The sequence below is a fragment of the Varanus komodoensis genome, unplaced genomic scaffold (assembly GCF_004798865.1).
Source record: "Varanus komodoensis strain SLA01 unplaced genomic scaffold, ASM479886v1 scaffold2, whole genome shotgun sequence".
Taxonomy (NCBI): domain Eukaryota; kingdom Metazoa; phylum Chordata; class Lepidosauria; order Squamata; family Varanidae; genus Varanus; species Varanus komodoensis.
Genome location: NW_025335568.1, coordinates 59,350,356 through 59,376,287, shown reverse-complemented (window position 1 = coordinate 59,376,287; position 25,932 = coordinate 59,350,356). Strand labels below are relative to the sequence as shown.

At 40.1% G+C, this 25,932-nt stretch overlaps 1 protein-coding gene across 1 annotated transcript in view; it reads left to right on the top strand.

Moving 5' to 3' along the window:
* The window catches only part of ZC3H6 (zinc finger CCCH-type containing 6), a 28,407-nt gene extending 10,493 nt beyond the window's left edge, over positions 1-17,914 (top strand). The window contains exons 4-12 of the mRNA XM_044428779.1: positions 758-995; positions 2,869-2,981; positions 3,628-3,744; positions 4,417-4,528; positions 5,544-5,653; positions 11,186-11,439; positions 12,944-13,413; positions 14,155-14,397; positions 15,554-17,914. Coding sequence (XP_044284714.1) covers positions 758-995; positions 2,869-2,981; positions 3,628-3,744; positions 4,417-4,528; positions 5,544-5,653; positions 11,186-11,439; positions 12,944-13,413; positions 14,155-14,397; positions 15,554-17,049 — 3,153 coding nt within the window. The 3' untranslated portion in view covers positions 17,050-17,914. The remainder of the gene's footprint in view (positions 1-757; positions 996-2,868; positions 2,982-3,627; positions 3,745-4,416; positions 4,529-5,543; positions 5,654-11,185; positions 11,440-12,943; positions 13,414-14,154; positions 14,398-15,553) is intronic.
* The last annotated feature ends 8,018 nt before the right edge of the window (positions 17,915-25,932 follow it).

Sequence of the window (25,932 nt, the reverse complement as noted above, 5' to 3'; positions counted from 1 at the left end):
TTTAAGGCCTCAATTTTGTCAGACTACTTCTGATATAATTAAAAGTAACAGGATAACATTAAGGCTGGACTCTGATAGTGGGATGACAAAATACAATCCAGTATTGCATTTTCATTCATCAGTATGATCTACATAAGCACATTTGGTTTAGCATAGATTCTGCAGAAGGATCTCTGCCAAAGACAATTGTTTCTGCTTCAGCCCTCTTGTGAGATTTACAAACTATTTTGGAAAAAAGAGCAAGATGGCGATCCAACTCTGCTTGCAACCCACTTTATCTTTTCAGAGCAGTACTCCCCCCCCACCACTTGGATAGGAAGTCTTGGAATGTCAGACATCTCAGCTAGAACTGGAAAGTACAGGATCCATAGTCAAGAGAACAGATCCAGTTTCATCATAACATCTGTCAATCCATCTGTAGATGATCAGGAACTAGAGGCATTCCTCTGCTATTTTTAATTTGCAACAGAGCCAATTTAGTGTCTCACAAAGAAGTCTCATTCAGGATTTAAAAAATGCAGAGGAACCATGCCATCTTTTATATGTTAACCAAAGCAGAAGTAAGTGCCTTTGAATTCAGTGTGACTTACTACTAGGTAAGTGAACACAGGATTGCAGCCTAAGTATTGTATTTTTTTTAATAAACCTAGAAAAAACAAACAGGGAAAATAGTTAAACTATATCCTAAAGAATTGCTATTGATTGGATTATGTATTTTATTTTAATTGGCTTCTTATTGTCATACTCTGTCATCCAGCATGGACATATTTCAGGAAAATATACCACTTCCCAGAAGACACAGCACAATAAAAAATCAAAAAGCAAAGACTATGATAATTATAGTGATGATTTTGGCTACAATGAGGATGAAAAAGAAGATTTTGCTGATCAGCTGAAACAATATAGACAAGCTAAAGAAACTTCAAATACTGATTTAGAACCTCCAATTTCAAAAGAACCAGTGAAGAAACAAGGGATGAAAGGTATTCAGAAAGGTATGAAAGTAGGCTAAGAATAGACTACTATTGCTAAATGATATTACAGCATTAACTGAGAAATGGTACCCTAAGGGCAAATTTGGAGGCCCAGCTCTACTCAGAAAAGTGCTCTGAGGTCAGAGTTGGGACTCCAGATAGGTATCCGCATCTGTCCTGGTGTAGAAACAATATTACCAGTTGTAGCTCCATAGTCACAATAATGACTTTGGAAACAATCCTGTGAATGAGAAGGAGAAGAGATAGGCATCACCAGCATAGGAAATATTCTGGCAGTGCTTCAGCCTCTTCTTGCATTCCAAGGCAAAGTATTTGACTTGACTAAGTGTTTTGCAGGCAGGGAGGAGCACAGCAGGCTGACCTTAGCCTCTGCATTCCTCCTTCTATCCATAGGATGCCCGTAATCCTCCAAGTTTGCAGGTTTACAAGCTGTGTCTTCAAGTTGCAGTGTAAACTAAATATTTTTGCAGCTGCTTGTCTGGAATGGAATTTTTTGTTTTGAGGCTTTACGTCCACTTTCTGAAGGCCTGTTCTCTACTGCATATTCTGCTTCTGGAAATGTTTGTCTGTTGGCTTCTTCCTTTCCCCTCTAAAGCATTTACTAATGCTTCTGAGAGCGCTGTGCCAGTGAGCGGTATACAAAAGCATGCATAAATAAATGTGACCTTTTTGTTTTATTTTAAGACTGTTTTAAAAAGCATAGACTTGCACATACAGAAATCACAGTTTTTGTTCTATAAATTAATTTAAAAAGGAGCAAAAACTGAGGTATTACATCAGTGTAAACAATGAGTTAAATATAACATTTCCAAATTTATCATTTCAAAAATTGTTGAAGGCTGACTACTAATAAATTGATTTTCATATATTGGGTTTTCACAGACTCTAATATGTACATTTAAGCATTATAGCTATATCCTAGTTCTTGTGGAACTAATCTGGAAAGAAGGAACCACTTTCCAGATATCAATCATATCATTTTATCTTTTCAAAATAATGCAGTAATTTGCTAACTGTGAATCCATCTGGATTAGTTTACAGCACACAAATTCAAAAATAAATAAAATTTGGAATATTAGTCTCTTCTAGTATAGACTAAGTTTCTACCCTCAGAAGAGGCTCACACTCTTATAAAATGTCTTATGGTAAATTTTGCACACGCGCATAAAAAGTATTCTTTTTCTTGTCTCTTTCCTCCATCTTTGTTTTTACATTTTTTTCTCAGACCAAGTTTTTCCAGTTTAGACTAAGTCTGTAATTTACTTTTTGCAACTCTTCTGTTTCAATGTGATGAGGCAGGAGCGCTACTTAGGTAATATATGAGGTCTAAATATTTACCTGGACAATTACAATGTAACTAATCATTAGAACAAATTTTTGAAAGATCTCGGGGGAATCCAAAAAACAACCAGCTATTTTATAATCTCAGAAAACATTTTCACTCTGTCTTGATATGCAGGAAAAGAGACCACAACCTGGTTCACGCATAACAACAAAAGGATGGACTAAATTGTCTGTGGTCCTGAAATTGTGGGTTTGTTTTGTGTGGACCTTGCACTATGGCTTTTACTACGGGTTGTTTTTCAAGAACAACCCACAGTTCACAGTCCAACCATAAACCATTAGTCCTCTTTCTGGGTTGTGCTTAACAAGCCGTAGTAAAAACATATTGCAGGATTTGCATGTAACAGCAGCCCATGGTTTAAGAACAACCAAAGCCAATCTTCTGGGTTCTTATGCGTAAACCAGGCCCTTATGTAAACTCATTATACAGAAAACTACAAATATTATATATGTACACTCTTTCTCTTTCAGACTATAACCTTTATGCTCTGAGCAATTTGAAATGAATGTATGATATTGGATTTTTTAGGTGGTACACAAACAAGCAATAGCTATGGTATTGGCCGAGGGCGTGGCATGCAAAAGAAATTGAAGCGCAAAGATCGTGGAAGGGGAAGAGGGATAAATAAAGGCTCTGAAGAGGTAAATAGAATAGCAGTGTTGTAAATTATAATAAAACTTGGGGGTTTTATTTAGGTTGTTATGGAAATGTTTAGTTTTCGACCTGCTATTTCTAAATTAGAATAACCAGGTTTTGAACATGAGTACTCTGCATCAAGTAATTTGGGTATTGCAGCTTAAATACATTCATTATGAAATCAACTGATTACCTTAAGTTGGAGGAAGGGATAGTAGAAATATTCTAATTTGTGAGAATAATGTGATCAAGTTAAATTTCAGAAGTCAGTGGAATTTGGAAAATGAATGTTTCATAGTTCTAGTGAAGTCAGACAGTAAATGGTCTACTGGTTGAGGGACTGTATAGTCATTTTCCTCTTCTGTCACTAGCACTAAGGACAAGAGTAACAAAATGCCTTTCAGCTTTTATTGTACCTGTATGCTCTGATAATCCTGTTTGCTTTCTTATAAAGCAACTATATACAAAGTACAACAACTATGACTGATGCTTCTAACTTTCACCATAACTAGAATATCAGTACATTTGATGTTAAACATTTTGAGATGCTCAGCAAATTATTGTATCTTATCACTTGAGAACTGAAATTGTTTCTATTCCTGTAACAACTGAGGAATCAATAGATTAAACAGGATTTTTTTTATTTTACAGGAAATAAAGCCAGCGAAGAAATGGCCAACTATGAGCCAGGCATTCATAAACCAGCATACTGTGGAACACAAAGGAAAACAAATTTGTAAATATTTCCTAGAGGCACGATGCATTAAGGTAGATAATTGTGTATTCTCTTTCTTGAAGTTGGTGATGAGAATCATAGGAATCTTTTTTTCCAATTTGCTGAATATTGTGACACAGCATTTATCAGAGTGTTAGAGAGAGCTTCATCTGTTTTATGTATTCTGTATAAAAAGAAAATAGAATAAGTTATTTATCTCATAGAATTTACTGGAAAATTAAGCTGAATTTATAAATGGGCAACAATAATTCTAAAATCTTGCACAGGCTTTCCTGTTTAATACTATGTGCAGTATATAAGTAGAAGTCATCACCTTTTAAAATGTTTTGATAGTATATATTATCATCATTGCTCTGGTAGTCAAATGTTATACAATTTATTGCATAGTGTTGCATCTCTGTAAACAGAACTGTTTTTAGCAGTTGGAGCAATCTGTTATATAAGAAAATGCAGACAATGTAATACATTCTACATATCTGTAGTTTCTTTTATGATAGTCCAGATATGTTATTCATATTGTTAATTGTTTGACATGTTTTTCCATCTGTTTACCTGTAACATCAGTTTCTAACTTTCTTCAACCCCAACTGGTGAAAAAATAATTGAAAAGCAAAGAATGATGTTTAGCTGAAATTTTATCATTGTCATTCATTTTAAACATAATATTTATATTTGGGATTGATAATTCTTTTTTATGTGTACAGGGAGACCAGTGTAAATTTGATCACGATGCAGAAATAGAAAAGAAAAAGGAAATCTGCAAATTTTACTTACAGGGTTATTGTTCCAAGGGAGAGAATTGCATTTATATGCATAATATCCTTTCATTAAAAAAAACCCTAATAATACTGTAATTAAACCTGTTTCAATTTTAAAGGTTCCATTGTATCAGTGTATAAAGATTATATAAAAACAAAGGCTCTGATATTTGCAAAGCACTAGATAAAGATGTTGGAGTTATAGTCATAAAAATGTTACAGGAAGTACTATACATTAAGTTAGCTATTGATGTTAACTGTTTTACTATATATTCTGCTGGTGTTGCCTCTTTTCATAAAATTATAATTCAGTATTAGGAGTACAAAATTTTGACTTGGCTTGTTAGACAAACTTACAAAGTTATCACCAACACTCTCATTTGCTTAGTCTTATGGCATATTCAGACAACCAGGAGAAGATTGTTGTTGTGGTGGGTTTTTGTAGAAGTACTGCTCTTTTCTGCAGAAGTCTAACAGGAGTGGGAGAAACTATCTTTCCTTGCCTCTACAAAGATAAGAGGGAGACAAAAGAAAAGTATACAAATAGTCCACAAAAGTAGGTTTCCCCCACAAGTTAAGCATTTTCAGAAAGCCATCACCTCTTTATTACAGCCTAATAGGAGATTACTCTCCTCCACAGAGAAACAAGAAGACAAGAGGGACATTTTTTTTCTCTTCCTCTTAAGTTTTTGCTGGAAGCAGCAGTGAGGTACTTTTGAGAACACATTTATGAGAGAAAGACCATTTCCCTTCACCTATGGAAGAAATACGGCTTCTCTTCCACAAGAAGGGCTTTGACCAGACGAGAAAGGGCATTTGCCACTGAGACGCAGGATGAGTACATTGATAAAAAGGAAAACATTTGTATTCAAAAGGTTAACTCCCCACAGGGAGCCCACTGAACATACTCCCAGTGGCAATCATACTCACGTGGCAATCTGGACACCTCCATAGGCCCTTTTCAATGTATTTCTCACTGCACCACTCAATGCCTCTCCAAATGATAGATTTATTCCTAGTATGGTTATAAAAAGAAGTGTTATAATTGTTAAGAATCCTTAATACTTGCTCACATGAATTTCCTTGCAAGTTCTATCATACAGGAGCTAAATGCTACCACGGTGACAAGTGCAAGTTTTCTCATGATCCACTAACTAAAGAGACAAAGGAACTACTTGATAAGGTATGTAATTAGCCTTTCATCAACAGAATATGCAGCCTCATGCTTTAATTTGAAAATATTGTTTTTAAAAGCTGTTTTTCAGAAGTAAACAAAAGCCAGGCAATAGCACAGTTTTAACAAGTTTCCAAGAAACTTAGACAAGTCTTTTCAATGCTCAATTGCATCTGAACTAGTGCATAAAACTAGGACTCCTTTTGCCTTTTCTTTAAAACTATTTGATACAAAGTTTGGATACAGTTGGACAGCTTAATGTATTGTAGTGCAGGAAGCTGCATTGTGCCTTAACCCCTGCCCCTTAAATGTGTATCTAATGAGATTGCACCCTACCCTGAGCCCCTCCTTCTTTGTCCATACAAGACAAAGCCCAGTGAAAAAGAATCCAGTTCTGTGCTGGCAGCCCTAAGGAAATCTTTCCTTGAGTTCGCCATAGGTCTTCTCCTCCATCCAGCTGTGGTGTGTGAAGAGCTGAAGTAATTGCAGTGCACTCTGCTCCTGGTGGAATTAGAAATGGCTCTCTTCACCTTATCCCCATCTGTATTGCATCTTGTCTAGCCTATGCAAAGAAAGACTGAAACAAATGATATACACATCTTTTGTATCATGGACTTTGTTTATTCTGCCCAGCATCTTGGAGTGGAAAGAGGTATAATATAAAAAGGGCGCTCACAGCAGATTCTTCAGTCATAGGGTGAACAGCAGCTTCACAAGTTTTGCATATTACATATCTGACTGTCAAGCGGGAAGGGAGAATTGTAAGTACATTTACCTACTTTGCCTTTATGGCTAGGTGCTTCATATTAAAAATGGGAGAAGAAGTAGCATGTCCACTTGTGCTACCTTTGAGTCCTGTGAGTGCAGCACAAGCCCACACATCTTTTTTTCTTCCCTCCAGCTTGGAGCTAGAAGGGAATGGCAGATATTTGTGGCTTTATTTTGCATCTTCACCCAGCAGGACCTCAGGGCACCTTTCTGATATAACACAAGCTCACATACCTTCTTCTTTCACCAGCTTGAAGCTGGAAGAGAGTTACTTAGCTGGGTTGACTTCTTCTTCATGATCTTATGTCCATCATACATATGGGAGTCTTGTTCAGAAAACGTCTTTAAATAAGGAAGGTAGGCAGGAACTCTTTCATTTGTTCCAGAAATGAAGTCCTTAGCAGGTTCCTACCTATTCCCTCAGTTCCTCTTCAACTGCCACTCTGGTTGCCTCAAAGGAGAGTTCATATTTGGATTGCAGTCTTCTTTGCTGAAGTTTTTTATTTGGTCCTTTTTTCTTCTATCATTGTTCTTCATTTCATTCTATTTATTGTTTTCTTTTATTGTGATTGTGCAGATTGCTTTTTTTGCTTCAGCCCATGTAGTCTTGAAGGAACTGTTCAAAAAAATGCAGCAGGTGTGGGAGCAAACTCCCACCAATAGACATCTACTTGCTGTGTTTGTTTTGGATGAAATGTACATGGTAGACACCCGAGATCATTGCCAGGTTTTCACCAAGCAGGTTCATGGAAATATATCAGACTGATTGAATGCTGTTCTGTGTGAGAAGGCTTTAGAAGTTGTTGAGACCCATCATCAATACTGCAGACTTGGCTTGCCTGACCTGTTTGTCCTAGTACTTTTTCTTCTGCCTTGAAGTTGCTTGAGACTGTAGTGAATCCCTTGGTAGCTTTAGACAGGAGCTGTATGGACCCTCCAACTCCAGGTCATTCTTTGGCTCTGTCTTTAGCGAAAAGGTGTCAAAAAATGCCAAGACATCAAAGCCCTCTGAGATGCAGAAGAAGAAAGACTTCAAAACACTTCCCTGTTTTGCTCAGAGTTGGTCCTAGATCCTCCACTTCTTAAGAACTCTCCAATTGGCATAATCAATCCTTGGTGCTAATCCAGGATTCAGTACTGATAATTTGGGCATTGAACAGAGAGACTGAGGACCCCTCTCCATCTCAGCACCAAGATTGGGAAATATGAAGTTATCCTCTATGGGTCTTTGCAGTCAATGGTTAGTGTCTCCATTGACATCAACTTCACCATGTTCCTGGCATGATGTGTAAGATTGCTGGTATGGCAAACAGGCTAGGTTCTGATTCCTGATATCTGTCTGGGTCAAGTGTTTGGACTGGTCTTTGCCTTCAAGATGCTTCCTAATATGAAGATTGGGGGTCTACTTGTGCTTGGAACTATTGTTACAATTCTCATTACTATTATAATAGTATATTATATTATAAATATATAAAATTTTTATTATAAAATGAGATATTTTTATAATAGGACAGCATATAAAAGTTTTTAATAACTTAATAATAACAACAACAACTTCACTGTCATGCCCATGTAGGGTCAGCACTTGGTTCTGTCAGCTTCTCTTTCCAGACGTACTGCTTTACAGATGCACATGACAAAATATAAGGGATATAAATGGAAATATTCAACTTCTGAGGATTTTTTAGTAGAGTTGTAACCTTATTATAATGATAGATTGTTAAGATACAATTAACATTGCTTGCTTGCTTTCTGGACTACCTCCCACCAAAGGTTTCTGCAGACAACTTCTACCCCCACTGCCTTGGACACTTCTAGCTCCTGAGCAGCCTGATCCACCTTCAGGGTAGGCAGGGTTTTTGCACATGGGCCAGGCTTGTTTCCTCACGCCCATTTGCCTGACCAACAGCCATCTTCTCTGTCACCATCAATCACCTAGAGGCCAGACTGTTCACCCTGTCTGTTGCTGAAGACTACCCTTCAGATTTCTCATTTTGCTTTTCTGTAGCTATGTTGGTGTCATCTCCTGATGCAGTAGTTGGAACCAGTGATCTCTTGTTTCCATCTGAAGACCTGCCTCATTTTTCATAACAGATTCAGTGAATGGGACTTGCATTAAGCTTGAAGCTGCAACAGCAGTTTCAGAGGGTACAGGGCCTAGTATTCAGTGCATTCTTCTCTGAAGTATTGGCACCAGTTGAAGTTCCATTTCTCCTGACCTTTCTCCAGACAGTGTGACAGGCCTGGAAAGCATCTTCTTCAATGGACCCAACCTTGAAGATTAGAGAATATGGGCAGAGTCCAGAAAAATGCCACATTTCTGTTTTCCTAATCTTGACTAAATTTGATTGTGGTTGGGTCTGTTCAGAAAAAAATCCAATAAGATGAATTCATAACCAATGGATAAGGAAGGATGTTGACTGGTCCTTATGGGACGTAAACCGTATTCTTCAGCAGTTTTTTACCTCTATGTATTGACCTATCAAAGCCTGCTCAATACCAAATTTTCTTATGGGAAAAGTAGGTTCTTACTATATAATGGACGACTAGAGGGAACTTGCCCTCCTGTTTCAAATGGAGGCTACCCACCAGGAGGTCAATACAGAAAAACACCAGGCAGAGTACAGAGCCAGTACAGAGCTGTTGGGTTAAGGAAGCACACCTGGCTACAATCAGTAAAATTGAGGCTCATTCCCAGTTTGAAGATCTCCCTTGATGGGAACAGCTTGTTCAACACCAAAACTGGTGGGGCTTCAGACAATGTTCAGAAACACAGTCTACAGGATGGGACTTTAAGCAGCCTTCGCAAACATCCAGGCAATACAAGTGACCTTCACAACGTAGGCTGGTTCTCATTGGTGGATCTCAAAGATGCTTTTTTTTCACAAATCAGTTGAGGAGACCAGCCAGTGCTACTTACAGTTCAGCTTTGGACCTGAAGCCTACCAGTTTCGTATCCTCCCTTTTGATCTGTCAAAAGCTCCACAAGTCTTCACCAAGTGTAAGGCAGTTGTGCTTACCTCCAGTTAGATAACGATCCACATTGCCCCCATGGAGTGGGACCGTCACCAGTCCATGCTACTCACTCTTTTATGATCACTGGTTGTATGTCAACCACGAGAAAGTAACACTTGACTCTGTGCAGTTGATCCAGTACATCTGCGCTGTTCTTGTTTCCACCACAGTCAGAGCTTACCTATCTCAAGACCAAGCCTTGGGTTTGGTGGCACTGACATCAAAGGTGTACCACCACTACCAGACAACTGCTTACCATATACAACACTTGCTTGGGCTTATGACCTCTATAGTAGCAGTAATGGTATTGTATCTCTACCAGTTTCTGATACAGACACTACAGAATTGGTTTCTTTGGATATTTGTTTCCACTGCCAGTGTTTGTTGAATTCATGTAAGCATACCAAATCCAACTTGGTCTTCCTTTCACTGGTGGATGAGCATGGACAGTCTTCAGCAAGGACTCTCTTTGTTCAGAGCTCACCATCAAAGGTCCTCACTGCTAAAGGATCAATGACAAGATAGGATACTGTGGGACATTGACAGCACAGGGTTTATGGTCTGATGGGGAAAGGAATCACTATACCAACTGTCTGGAACTGTTGGCGGTTAAGAAGGCCCTCCAAACTTTCAATATGGCACTTTGGGATCATCATGTTCGGGTGACAATAGTGTGGTACATTGACATGCAAGCAGACACACAGGCAATTCCTCTCTTAGATCTGGCAACTCAGATCTGGAACTGGTGAATTGCACAAGGTATTCCCTTCACTGCGATCCATATCACTGGACTGAGCAATAGGACAGCAGACCTATTGTATCAGTTGCCCCAATTTGCATATGAGTGTAGCTGCACCTGATTATACAGTGTTTGCTATTCAGCAGATGGGGTGGTCCCTCCATAGTGCAGCCAAGGACAATTCAGTCTATCTGGAATTTTGCAGTCAGGCAAGAATTGGTTCAAGCTCCTTGAGAGATGCATTCCTCCTCCATTTGACAGGAACCTTGTTCTGCCTGTTCCCACTTTTCCCATTGCTGTAATGCATCTTGCCAAAAGTGATAGCACAGAAGACACAGAATCTGGATTACACATTGGTGGCCATGACAGGCATGGCTCGCAGCCCTTCTAAACCCAATGAAAGGGGAAATCAGTCACCTTCCAATGATGCTGAACTATTTCTCCCAGAATTGAGGAGTACTATAACAACCAGATACTGAGACCATTTGACTAACAGTTTCATCTGTGAATTGTTGTCAGACCTTAAAATATTGGACAGCAGTTTTTACACACTTGACAGCAGCAAGACTTGGATGGTCAACTGCAGCCTCTTTGGTCTAAAAACCTAGGACATTCTTTCCCAACCCAGTGCCCTCCTTGAGATTTATGAAAGCTGTACTCTGTCTTATCTGGAAAGCACCAAGTTGGGGAAGGCTGCCTTACAATGCATTGCACCTAAAATTTAACTATGTCTTCATAAAAAGGGAAGGATTTTGAAGGGCAGCTCCAAATGAGTTTGAGATTAACGGGTATACTGTATTATTTTAATATAGATATGAAATTAACAGGGGTATGTTATATTGCTGCTTTAATGTTGTTGGATTCACCACACCTTTGTTTCTGTTCTGAAGATTTCTAACCCACCCTGTTCCTTCAAGATGAGGCAATACAAGGCAAGAATTCCAGTACACACATTGCAGGTTTCTGTAATGGCCTCCAACAGATCTTTCATAATTTGGATCTTATTTTGTTTATTTTAGGTTCTGAATACTGAAGAGGAGCCACTAAATGATGATGAAAAAGAAGTGGAAGAACTTAGGAAGCGTGGCATAGTTCCTCTTCCTAAGCCACCTCCAGGAGTTGGACTTTTACCAACCCCACCAGAGCCATATTCATTTACTGAGGAAGATGTAGAAAACTTTCAGGATCTCTCTGGTGAATTCAAGAAAATTCCATCTCTTTTTGAGATAGTTGTGAAACCTACAGTGGATTTAGCACACAAAATTGGGAAAACGTAGGTATTACAATTATCAAAATTGCATATGGTGGTCTTTGATTGGCAGGCTTAAACCAAACATGTTCAAGAATTAGTCACACCCCTTCCTCTGGCAGTTGCATTATTGTTGTACAATTTAACATGTAAGAAGCAAAAACCATTTCCTTCTCCAGTGGATCACATTTTGTCAGAGCTCTCTGCTATGACGTGTCCGTCTTGGGTGGCCCTGCCCGGCATGGTTCATAGCTTCATTGAGCTACACAAGCCCCTTCGCCACGACAAGGCAGTGATCCATGAAGGGAAAAAACCATCCTACCTTTTGGAAAAAAATCTGTTATCTAGTGGCAAGCTTCCTTTTGAGTTGAGAGAGACCAGGTAAACAAATTGCCCACAGACCAACCAACTGATTGATCAAGACGTATACAATACTGCAGTTTATTTCTAAGATTGTGTGTATAAATGTTCTGTTGAAAATAGTATTAATAATAGTGGGTATGACTCTTCCCCTCTCTACCCCCTTTCATCATCAGTTCCACATTACCACAAGTGGGAAATTCTTGCTTAACATGAAAGAGGGAAAGTGACACAAATGCAACAGAGCAGCACTGAACAGTGCTTCCTCTCTTAGCTCTCAGTAGCACATACTGTGTTCACTGTACATGTGGCTCTTTTTCTTGTTACTACTTCTTTTTAAGATTAGAAGAAAAAGAGAGAACTGAAAGCACAATGGTCTTTAAATATTCCACAGTGGTGTGCAACTATATTTAGTCACATTTTGTTGTTCAGCTAGAGTACTGTCTCTGTACCAATAGCAAGGCTGCATTAAGTTTTTAGGAGAATGGAATTAAAATGTGTTCATAACCTTATTCAGATCTGCTATGTCTGAATGGAGACCATAGTGAAAAATTTATGTAATCATCATCTACCTCTTGGAACCTAAATCTTGACCTGAATTTAAAACCTAACTACATTCTGTTGAAATTCTTTTGAGAAACATTGCACAGGGAGTTGGTTGTCCAGTTAAATTCCATTTTAAAGATTTCTTCACAAGGCCTTTACATTCTTACTGTAAAGTGTAACTGCTGGAGTCTGTTGTAATACTTCACATCTAGTTTGTTTCTTGCAGATTTTACCCATTCTGTCTTGTCCTCTATGAAGCACAAGCACTTCTATTTTTCATATGGCTCTTAAATATTGAAAACTGCATAAAGTAATCAAAGAGATAGCCTTTTTTACCATTAATTAGTTGTGTCCCAAGATAATTGGAAGCTTATGCAATGCTATGGGATACTGTTTTAACAAAATACCATCCTCAGTAGTTGTGTTCCTCTTCAGGAGAAAGTAAATGAGTAACTGCCTGGAGCCTATGGGAATGGGGCAGTATATAAACAGAAAGAGAGAGAGAGAGAGATTAGTACATATGGTTGTTTCTTAGCCTCTTGACCGCAATGCTGCCTATAGTCTGTAATGTAATTTTAATATTTGTATAGGAATGTTTTTGACCTAACATTCTATCTTACAGTCCACCAGCCTTCTATAACAGCTCATCACCACCAGGACCAGACTTTGAAGGAAATGATCCACATATGTACAATCCAGAATCAAGCCCAGGACATAATGGACCAGTGGGTCTCCCAAATTCTCCTGGGCATCCCTGTATAATTCCAGCAGGACCACAGAGTCCACCTTTGCAGCCAGTTCCTCCAGGTTATTTAGGACCACAGGGTCAAGTTGGTATACCTATGCATGGACCACAGGGTGGTCCACCTTTAACACCAGCTGGAGCATCATATGGCTGTGCAATTGCTCAAGAACATATGGCAAATATGCCCAGGGACAATCACTGCCCACCTGGTCCACCATATCAGCAAATTCCTGGTGAACGGCAGCCAAATGCTGGTTATGAATCTCTCCAGAATCCAGCCAATTTCTATGACAATTACTATTCGCATCAGGCTGTGCATAACTTCCAAACAAGTAGTAGTGCTTGTGGTAAGTCTTAATATAAAGTTTTATTCTTAGAAATGTGAACTAAACAGGTATATCTCTTGGGAGGATTTGATAGAGAGTATAATTGGCAGTCAACTAGACTTAAATTTATTATTTATGAAAATATTTTCCAAATACCCTTATGATGAGGTGTGGGTGTGGGGACAGAGAATATGTCTACTGCATGCAGCATGTGCATTCTGCACAGAAATGTGAACTTTCTTCATAGAATCATAGAATAGTAGAGTTGGAAGGGACCAGAAGGCCATGGGCTCAGTGCAGGACCCCCGGTTAAATTATGCATTTCAGATGCCCGTACAGTTGCATCTTGAAAACTTCTAGTGTGGGAGAGCCCACAACCTCCCCAGGGAATTGGCTCCATTGTTGTACTACTCTAACAATCAGGAAAATTTTCCTGATACCTAGCTGGAATCTGGCTTTCTGTAACTTGAGCCCATTAGTCTGTGTCCTGAATTCCTGGATGACTGAGAAGAGATCCTGTCCTTCCTCTTTGTGACAGCCTTTCAACTACTTGTAGAGTGCCATCGTAACTCCCTTCAGTCTTCTCTTTTCAAGGCTAAACATGCCCAGTTCTTTCAAACTTCCCTCACACCGAGTGCCCACAGCTGCAGTGGTATGTTACATAGGCCTGGTCATTATCAAATGGTGTCCTGTGTTGCTTGGGAATGTCTTTCTTACTTGGGTTCAGCATAAAATGCTAATTATTTGTAATACTGAATGCAGATGGTACCTGGCAAGGAGAATTTACCGATCTCCAAGTTCACCACATTTCTTCAGATTCACATAACAGTGGAAATGAGTATGAATCAGACAGTGCCACAACAGCAGGCCACAATTCAGCTATTAATCTACCAGAATTTCTTCCTGCTATGCAGAAAGCCCTTTTTGTAAGGCTCAGTCAAAAGCAACAGGATGATGGAGAGCAGTTGAGCAGTCGGTGTCAGAGGTCAATGAGTAGAGAAGAAGGTATTGTCATATCCATTTTTAAGCTCAGTGTTATATTCTTATGTGTAAATGCCATTTTTAAATGTTTGAATATTTTGCTATACGGTCTGCTTGCCTCCATTTACTTGTAATTTTCAGTAAACAAGCTTCAACTGGACCAGGGCAAACTAATTCCTTTATTAAGATTAGGTAATCTCTCTTTCTACTCCAAAGAACTATCACTCTTGCAATGACAGGCTCGCTTCTCCTTCATAGTTGCTGTGCATTCATATATATGATGTTGTACCTATAGCATAACTAATAAAACTGGTAAATATAATCTTTCAGGGGCCAAGTGATTATTCTTTTTATAAGCACTTTTTGTCCATAAAGTATGTATTGAAAGAAGTTGCATTGGAGGAAGGAAATGAAATACATTCAGTAGCAGCCCTAAACTAGTGGTAAATAACTCTGTTATTGGGAGGGACATTAAAATTTCAGACTGCAGGCATTTTCATATTTAAGCTGAGACAGAGGGATTCGGTGATTTTCGTCTTGCATAATGCAAGGTAGGGCTGTATTATAATGGTCTCTGTAGCTAGGATTTCTTCCCACCCAAGCACTGCAACACTGAACTAGGTTCTGGGCCTGAACAATGAGACTGAACTGCTCTACAGTGGTCCGGTTTGCGCTATTGGATGAAAATGAAGGGTTTTTTCCCCATCCAGTAGTGCTAAATTTGGAGAAAGAGACGAACAGAAGGCAGTTCTTCAAAACAAAGCTGACTTGTACTAGGTATGGACATAATCCTCCCAGTTATATTTACCTCCTTTTTCCTACTATCTGCATTGTTGCAAGAAGAGGAAGGAAGGAAGAAATATGAGAAAGGGGTAGAATACTTCTCTGTTTTGGCTGCTCTTTATTGTACTGAAGTATCTACATGTTTAATGTAGAGCCCTTTTTATAGTGTTCAGAGTGCTTTGCATCTGAACATTAATGCTACTTCTGTGGCCTAACCAGAAGTAAATTCACCCTTCTAGTGGGAATTGATTTGTCATTCTAAGAATTATTCTCCGTTGTGTAATCTGATTTTATTAAGTATTCCCATGCACCATTGAATAATTTTATTTTGCTTATCTTTGGTTAGAAAATGCATATTACAGCTTCTGACATTTATGTTATCTTTTCCTTTCTCTAGATGAAAATGTAAACTGGTACTCCAGTAGTGAAGAGGAAGAAGGAAGCAGTGTTAAATCAATACTTAAGACCTTAAAGAAACAAAGTGAAACATTTAGAAGTCAGCAGCAGTCAACAGACCAACAGCTGCGAGTTATACCAACAGACCCAAGACTTGCTAAAGAGAGAGGCCCAGGAAGCCAAGCTGTTGATCCCAGGCTCAGATCAACTTCAAGATCAAATTCTAGAAAAACATCTGAGCCCTGCGTCTTAGACCCAAGGCTTGCACGAGATCCTAGAATCTTAAAAAGTAATGAAACGAGTCATGTGAGTTCATCTAGTGGAGCAAAGCTAGATGTGCATCACACACTGGCTGGTGTTAAGAGCATGCAGAAAGGACTGGAGGAAGATGAGGAAGATGGAGAACGAGAGTTGAGAGAGAGAGCTTTCCTGATACCTTTGGAACCTCTTCCTGGAGTCACATTACGAGATCCAAGATCTCAGCTTAGGCAGTTTAGCCATATTAAAATGGACATTGTTCTGAGCAAACCCAACTTTGCTAAACATATTGTATGGGCTCCTGAAGACCTGCTGCCAGTACCTTTGCCAAAACCAGATCCAGTGTCCTCAATCAATTTACCCCTTCCTCCACTTATAGCCGACCAGAGATTTAATCAGTTACGAAACATCAAAAGTGATCCCATCCCCAGTGCAATTCCATCTGATCCACGATTAGCAGCAAAAGCAAAAAATACAAATTTAGCAAACAGAAGTGGCTCTTTGGATCACTCTACAGATTCGCATCCTGGTAACTCAAGCAAGCTAGGAGATCCTCGCTTACAGAAAACGATTGATCCGAGACTGCATAGACTATCCAGTACAGACTCCCACCATGGAATAGGGAAGGATCTTTTGCCTCCAAAAACTGATCCCAGGTTAGCCAAATCCAGCACTGGTACATCACAGTCCTCAGAAGCCGCCAGCTTTCAGTCTGACTCAGATGTGTTACCTCCATATGCACCTAAGTTATCATCTGCTAGTGCTAGACTGGGCACTCCCAGCTCAATACTAAGTGGCATTAGTTTGTATGATCCAAGAAATCACACTTCATTGGAGTCCTCTCCAGTTAGTTCTGGGGAGAATGGAGAAAATCAGAAAAAAGGTATTTTGAAAAATGCTGGCCAAAATGAAACTATTCCCCCAGAAGAACAGTTGCCTCAAAAAGCATCCCCACATGTAGAAAAAAATGTGGAAACATTTGGGGAAGCCAGTCCAGATAAAGTGGGTGGTGTCAATAAATCTCAGATGAAACACTCAAGTGCTGCACCAGCAGTACACAATCTCCCCATCCAAGCTTTATCAGGGTTAATCAGGCCACAGTACAGTGATCAGAGGCAAGTGAGGCAACCGGGGCAGATCAATCAAACACCAGAAAGTGATCCTAATGGGGAATCAGATGACAAATCACTGAAAGATGTTTTCAAGACTTTTGACCCAACTGCTTCACCTTTTTGTTAGCTGTTTGTTTACTGAGACTTTTTACCATTGTGAATAATGCAGGGTTCTGCAGTTTTGTAACTGGTTTACCTCTATGCTTTATTTATTTTTAAATTATAACCAGAAACACTTTGGGGCTGCTATTTTCAGAACCACACGCAGTAATACATTATGCTATAGTGTTTGCCAAGTTGGTATTTTCTATATAATTTTCCCATTTCAGGGAGATTAATCAGTGACCTGTTGAAAATATATATTAGTACATCATGTTAGATCTGAGAGAAGCACTTTCATTGTAAATAATCATCATCAAGGATTTAATTTGAAGACTTGTATATGTGTAATGTGTTTTCAAAATCATTTAGAGAATGTTTGCCACTTTTGTATGATTGTACAGGCTCAAGCAATATAATGTACATTACTGTAAGAGACACTATTTAAGATTACAATTATCTAATCTATCAAGCCCAACTTGCTAAATAAAATTTTAAAAAAGATCTTTTCTGAGCATTTGACACAAGGTATCATTTTTTATTCATTAAATTGATATTCCTAGCCTAAAAATGCTGTATTGCATATTGAGGAGCTGAAGCAACTTTTTAAAGTATTTTATTCTATGCTGTATATAGAAGAAATTGCAAAGGACATAAAACATTACTGTTAAAGTAGAAAACACCCTAAGTTGTCTGTATTTAAAAACGTATTTACTTTTTTCATGTATACACTATTCTCGATTAGTGCTATGTCACATTGTGGTGTTCATGTATTCAATGTATTTTTGTATTCAATGGCTTAATTTGTATTGCTTTTTTTGTATTGATGTAACAACAGTAACATGTATTCATGTGTCTGACATTTTTAACAAATTAAACAAAGTAAGACAATCTTGGCTTTTTTCATGGACTTGAGTAGACTGCTAAACTATATTGGTTAAATGCTGGGAAACCTGCTTTGCAGATGGATATGTTCAGTGCTGTCCTCCTGCTCACTGATTGCTCTTTGCTTTATAGGAGGCTGCTTGTGAACAGACGGGGGCAGGATGCAAGTTTTCTGAATGCCCCCTTTCTTCTGCAGTCCCTTGTACCACCTTCTACACCAGATCTTGGAGGTTACAGATGCTGCAGAAGGAAGGCAGAATTAGCAAAAAGTCCCCTTCCCCTTTCCATTCATGGAAGCCTCTACTCAATCAAAGCGCTTTCTACCTTGTATTCTTTTCTTCCAAGGAGTACATGGTGGTTGGTTCTGGTCATTAATTATATCCTCTCTCATCTTATCCTCATAGCAGCCCTGTATGGTAAGTTACTCTAAGACAGCGATTTTCATGACTGAGCAGGGATTTGAACCTACATCTCTCTCTGCTAACATTCTATCCAGTACTGAATCTTACTTAGTGCTCTGCAGCAGTATTATTGGAAGAACATTTCATCCGGTGTCAGCAGTGTGTCTTTCTACAAGTTGGAGAACAAACACTGTCACTGCCTGGGCCTGCTTCTTGAAGAAAAAAAACAATGTTTATAGTCTCCCACATTAGTTTCTCTTGGCTTATCCTTGAATTACTTTAAAGAGCATCCAGCTTGTTTTCCAGTGTGTGTGTGTGATGGGGGGGGGGGGGTCCTGCAATACTGGGTGCAAAGAACCCTGAATTTTTAGCTTCCACCAGTTTTCCTGGCTCAGCCTTGACAATGGTGACTATAAGAAGAGAATGCAACTTCTCATGATGGTGCTGATTGCACCAGGTTGACATGGATGTTTGCTGTGTGATGAGTTTATCGTGCAATAAATGCACATTAATTTTCACCAAGAATTCCCTGTCTGTCGCAATAATGGTCAGAAACATTCAGAATCTTTTTGTTTTTACTTGGGAGAGGGGTGAATCGGGAAGAGATGCTAGACTGGGAGGAATACATTCAGTTAAAGGTGGCAGGTAAAGGGAAAGACCTCACTCTGAGTGGTCCTATTTTCTTACTGCGTTGCATTTATAGTTTGCCTGTTTTCCACTAGCCAGGAACCCAAGGCAGATTATAATGCTCTTTTCTCCATTATATCCTCACAATAGCCTTGTGAGGTTGGTTAGGCTGAAATGCACTGACTGGTTTACCTAGTAAGTTTCATGGCTGAGTGGAGATTAAATCACAATTCTGCCAAGTCCCAGTCTGGCACTCTTACCATAAAAGGACAAATAAGCTGTATTATATTAGGTTACACTATATTTCTAAGCTGTGTTCTCACCTCCCTAGATTAAGAAAGAAGCAAATGTGAGCAATAGGTTCAACATTTTTCTTATATATCTGATTGCCATCTCTCCAAATCCACAAGAGGAGCAGCATGTCAAATATGAGTTGGAAAAAAATTCACAACAGGTAGAATTTGCACTAACTTGTTCAGACAAACGTTTGGGAGAATGGTGAACAGCCCAACAAAATATTGGTAAATTGCCATAGACCAATATTGGTCTATTGGCAATTGGTCAACAAAATTGGCAATTGACAACAAAAACATTCAACTATCTCAGTGATTAAAGATGACAGTGACCACAATTCAAAGGTGTCAATTCTTCGGCACTCAGCCTTATTTATGGTCCAACTCTTCCCAGCTATGCATTACAACGGGGCTCAACTTTACAGGCTAAATATAAATTGTCAGCTCTGGCTGCATAGCAATATATGCAATTGATACTTTTGAAACAATTGAAATCTAGGATTTGATATTACTACTTTTAGAATTTCAAAGCCACCTGTGTTATTGGAAGTTTTGATTGAAACCAAACCATATCAGCCTAGAATTTCTGTTTATACATACTGTATTTATTATCTGTGACTAGGCATGATACACAGGGCCTCAAGCAAGAATGGAATAATGAATTTGAATACCCCATATTCCCTAACCAATGGAAATTATCATTATTATCTATTTCACAAGAGATTATGGATATACTTAACCAAAGCAAAAATGGATGTTAAATTGATGTAAAGAGTATACAGTGTCTAATAAGGGTTTAACTAACTCAGCCAACTGTTGGAGGTCAAACACTGCTAATACTTCTCCATATATTTTGGCAATGCCCAATGGCAGCTTCTTTTTGTGAGGAGGTAATAATCTGGTTAAATCTTGTGATGAAAGTTCTTTAATATTTAAAGATACACATTAGTTTGAATTAGTTACCCATCTCCTGAAATCCAATGCAAGATCAACATAAATGGATTTTCCATTCCTTCTTGACAGCTAAAAGAGTAATATTACAACATTGGAAGGATAAATAGCTACCTACAATAACACAATGCATGAAGGATTTAATAAAACTTACTTTTGAGCAGGTAGCATCTAGGCATAACTTACAAATGAATAAACATGTGGTTATTTGGAGTGCCTTTGTCAAAACACTTGCATGATGATTAATGATGGTGTGTTACTAACATACAGGGATATACAATATAAATGTAATCATTACTATGATTTTTTTTGTAAGTATTATTCAAATACTGATTTTTGATTTCTTTTACATGATGTGGTTTTGTTGTTTTTCTATTGTACAATAATAAATAAATTATTTAAAACATTTGTATGCTACGCAATTGTACACAGCACCTCTGGGTGGCTCACAAGATAAAAATAATTAGGTTTTTAAAAGTGGGAAAAGGAGAAAACATCGAACCCTAACTCCGCTCCCCAAAAAAGAATATCAGGTGGCCATCTGACTAGTTGTGATTAACTTTCATACCTCCAATGGTTTCCAAAACATTTTAAAACTAGGGAATTCATTCAGCTGATAGTTCTCGGTTCATGGAGGAAAAGGTGGGTTCAGTCCATGAATCTGCTTTGCGGAGTCCTAATTCATCTCGATCTGAATTCACTGTTTCCTTGGCCCTGTGCCACCATAGCTGTTTCCTCCACAGGCTGCAAAATGCAACAACATTGGCTTCCTCTGAATTAGGTGGTGGGTGTCGCAAGCCCTGCAGGGAGGATAAATGAGCAGAAGGTCATCTTTTAAATATAACATTATTAATTCAAAACAATGTGCATTAAAATTATGCACTGTACAGATGCAGTATATGCTACCCTGCCAAAACAGCTTGCCATCTGAAGGATGACACACGAAAGGAGAGGTATTCAAATGCTCAGGTTTCAGCCAGGGTCTATGTACTTTACAATGTAAAATTAAAAGCCACAAATAAATGGGGTGCAGGAGATACCTAATCAGATCACTTGATGCTTTTTGGGTTTTACTGTAAAGCAGGAAACACTTTGATTTTGATCAGAGCAGTAGCTCTGGAAAGCTGGTGTAAGGGGCTAATATGCCATTTTCTTTGGGGCTAAAAATCCTGCTCCAAATCAGTTCATAGCCCTTCTAGGGAAAATACCTGTACCTCTACTGGGGCAAAGAAAGCTTCCTAATTCCAGATTTTGTAGGGACTCTCCATGGCAGTATAGCTCCCAGAATCCCTCAGCCTACATGGATGCCTTAGGCGTTCTAGAGCGAACATGCAGAGAAGGGTACTCTGGGATCACACCTGCTACCTAACCCTTTTTAACAGGAATGCCAAGGAATAAAGCTGGGACTTTCCAAATGCAACGCTTGTGCTCCTTCACTGAACTAGTCCATGCCCATATTTGCGCCTGTGTTTTTCCCCAAGCTAACCTAACATCAACTTCAGGACAACTGTAGTCAGGATCTGGGCAGCTTCAGGGCTCCTCCTGCTGGCCAAGCACCAGAATAACAGCCCCGGTAGCTACAGGTTGGGTGCCAGACTCCGCTGCAGCTGGCAGGGCCCTCATGAGCAGCACCTGGGAACCGTGGGGAAAGGCTATATTAGAAGTGGCTCTTCCCTCCAGCAGCTGCCTCAGCAGTATTGGTTTCCAGTATGCTGCATTCCTCTGTGCATCCCTGCCCTCATGCTATCCGGCACCTGGCCTCTGGCTTATCTTGACTATGCTTTGTTTGCTTCCCCGTTCGCTCCTGCTTTTGTCCTTGGCTTGCTCAGGATAACATCTTGGGTTTGACCAGTGACTGGACTTGGCCCATATAACATATTGATTGTGTCATCTGGATCCTGATGTTTAGCTTTCTGCCATCTACAACCCAGGCCTTACAGCCATTTATATGACAAAACGGCATAAAGGGAAAGGACTAAACCATCCATGGCTGGTTTCAAGTTTAAAGAATGTTACAAGTGTGATCCTGTGCATATTCAGATGGCAGGGGGTGGGGGAGCAGCTTATAATTCCCAGTATGACCCCAACCAGCACAGATGTACTGGCTAGAGCATGCTGGGAACTGCACACCTTTTTTCTGCCTAAATCTGCATAGGAAGCAAAAAGTGAGTATAGCCATACATGTACCCTGAATTTTGGGAAAGCTGATTCTAGTAAACTCTGAGCAAATATAAATAAACTCCTCTGGCAAGTGACCCTAAGGAGAAAAAAAGTCCAAGGTTGGTGGCAGCTCCCAAAAGAGGAAGTTCTGAAGACACAATGACAAAGAATTCCAACAAAAACAAAAGAAGACCACAAAAGAAACCAATGTGGCTCAGATGACTTGACCCAAAACCAAAACAGGACACATAGGAGAAGCATAAGAGAGTTCAGGGAACAAAGAAGAGTGCAAACAGGCACCACAGAAATGTAGGAATGACACTATGAAATCTAAAGCTGGGAGTGAGCTGAGGCTAGGTAGGGATGCTAAAAGCAGCAAAAAGGCTTTTTTCAGGTTTAGGCACAGTAAAAGACAGAGAAAAGAAATGGTGGTGCAGCTTCTCAATGTGAAGGACAAATCGGTAACAGATGACAAAGAAAAGGCAGCAATGCTGCATTCCTACTTTGGCTCTGCCTTCCCTCAAAAGCAGTTCTATGACTCCAGGTCCATTTCCTGGCAAATGCTAAGTACAAACTGAATGGGCAATATTGAAACTTGAGATTGATAGGCAAATGGTCAAGGACCACCTAACGAGCTCAAATCTCCAGGGCCTGATGAACAGCATCCTAGAATAATAAAGGAACTGGCAGAAGAACTCTCAGAATCACTGTCCACTATATTTGAGAAACCATGGAGGATGGGCGAAGTGCTATATGACCGGAGCAGTGGTAATGTTGTCGCTTTTTTTCAAGACAGGCACAACGGAAGATCCTGAGAACTGCAGACCAGTTAGTCTAACATCAATCCCTGGGAAGACTCGGGAACAGACAATTTTTTAAAAGTCTATAAGCACCTTGGAAAACAATGCAGTAATAACTAGAAGCCAGCAAGGATTTATCAAGAACAAATCTTGCCAGACTAATCTGGTCTCATTTTTGATCAGGTAAGCACCCTCATGGACTGTGGGAATGCAACAAAGCTTTTGACAAAGTACCCAATAACATCCTGATCTGCAAACTAGCAAAAGTGAGCTAGATGGAACAACTGTTTGGTGAATCCACAGCTGGCTACAGAATCGGACTCGAAGAGTATTTATCTATTATACCTTCTCAAACTGAGGTGTGTAACAGGTGGGATATCTCAGGATTCAGTCCTGAGTCCAGTACTCAACATTTGTATGGATGATTTGAACAAGTAGGTCAGATTTGCAGATAACACAGAATTGGATGGGGTAGCAAAGACAGAAGCAACATTCAAAGTGATAGGCCAGAAACTGGCCTGAAAGCAATGCTGTAGCAACGCAGGGTGTGGGCAGCTGCTTGGCTCAACAACACTACAAACAAGAAGTCGATTACAAGCTGCATGGGAGCCAACAGAGCATTTTGGCCTACATTAACAGAAGCGTGGCTTCCAGATCAAGTGAAATATTGTTTCCCTCTGCTCAGCCCTGATTGAGCCCCATCTTGAGTACTATGACCTGTTCTGGGCACTGTGCCTTAACAAGGATGTAGACAAGCTGGTGGAGAGTGACAAGAGTGACCAGGGGTCTGGAAGCAAAGCCCTATGAGGAGAGGCTGCAAGAAACAGGCACGTTTAGCCTGCAGAAAGAAGACTGAGGGTAGATATGACCACACTTTCCAGATACTGAAAGGCTGTCACATAAAAGAAGTCCAGGATCTCTTCTTAACCATTCCAGATTGCAGGACATGGAATAATGGGCTTAAGTTATAGGAAGACAGATTCTGGTGGAGCATCAGGGAAAACTTCCTGAGTGTTAGAAAAGTACAGCAATGCAAGCCATTCCCTAGGGAGGCTGTGGGTTCCCTAGAAACACTCAAGATCTGTCAGGGATGCTTTCACTTGGGGTCCTGCACTGAGCAGGGGGCTGGGCTTGAGGGCCTTACAGACCTCTTCCGACTCTACTGATCTATGATTCGATGATAAGTGAACCAGTCTGGAAGACAACTTATTAAAGCAGCAGCATTGAAAATCAAATCCAAAGACCAAATTAGGCCTTCTAGAGCAGTGGTCCTCCAACTTTTCCACCAGGGGCCAGTTGAAAGCTGCCAGTGCTGGGCGCGGGCCGGAAAGGTGGTGCCGACCGCGCGCGGGGGTGGCACATGCGGGGGCACATGGCAAGGGGAGGAGAGGTGCAGGCGGGCATGTGCCGTGAGGCGGGCGCACGAGGCAGCGGCTTGCTTGCTTGGAGATGGTTTTCCCTGAGCCAGCAAACCGCTGCCTCCCCGCACGCAGGACGAGGTGGGTGGCGGCAGCGGGCACGTGCCTGGGCGCCTGTGTGCGGTGGGGCCAAATGGGCATGGCGGGCTGGATCTGGCCCCCGGGCCATAGTTTGAGGACCCCTGCTCTAGAATATCTGGTCAACCAACCTTCATTTGTTGGTTTCCCAGTGTCAGTGCACTTTTTGGCATTTTAATCTGCTGAGAACTCTCCTAAAGCTTAGTTGCTGGCAGTAGGTGCTTCAAGCTAAAATATGCTGTTATTTGGGGTATTTGATCCCATCCCCTTTGCTTCTGGCTGCACCCATGACAGGAATGCTCTCTCTGACGGCTTCTCCAAAAGAGGCTTAAAACACACCCCCTTGAAGCAAAAGAGGTCAGTGACTTGTGAGGAGGCTGACATCTCCTCCCACATGCAGTCTTTTGCATGTATAGAACAGATCTCACCTCCTGCATTAAAAAAACCGCACATGATTGCTGTATAACATCTGGCATTTGGATCATCAATATTTAGACATTTTGGGCACAATGCAATGCATGTTTCAACAGAATAAAGTACTACAATGCCCAGCATGTTGGGAATTGTAGGACTTTCTCTTGTTGAAACATGCACAGGATCACATGCTTAGGTTCTGCTGAAAGAGAACATCTCAAGGAATCGAACCTGCTGCTTACTTTGACACAAGCTGCTTCAGCGGCCTTTAACATCTGAAGAGTCGCCTGGATTAGGTTCTGGGCATTGCTCACAAGGTGTTCCGCAGATGACCGGCTTCTTCCTGTTGACGCATTTACCCTTGGAAATATGGAGAGGAAACATTTTATGCAACCCAGGTCAGTGCCAAAACTGGCATAATATGGCCGGAATCCTGAATAGCAGTACTTTGTGCTGCAACATTTTGTTGCAAATCCCACTTAACCAGAACCAGAAGGGATCCTGACTATGCAGAATCTAAGTCCCACTTAAGTGAATGGAACAAGCTCTTCCACATTTCAATGGCACTAAGTGCAAGTCTGGATCAATAATAATGCTACAGAAACAGGTAATTAAGCAGTTCACTGCTACCATCTGTTATGCTCGCCGTGCCTATATATATATACTGAGCTTGCACGGCTGTGTAACAAACTTCAGTGTTTTTATCATGCAGACCAGGACTGATAACGATTTAGTCATGGTTTGCACGAATGAACTATCTAAATTCTGCCATTTCTGTCCTGATGTCAGTTGGATGAACTCTTTGTGAAAGTGCTCCTGTTCGTGGAATGATGTCACTCAACCCTTAGGGCGCTATCTGAAAAGGATGCTTCCAGACCCAGAGG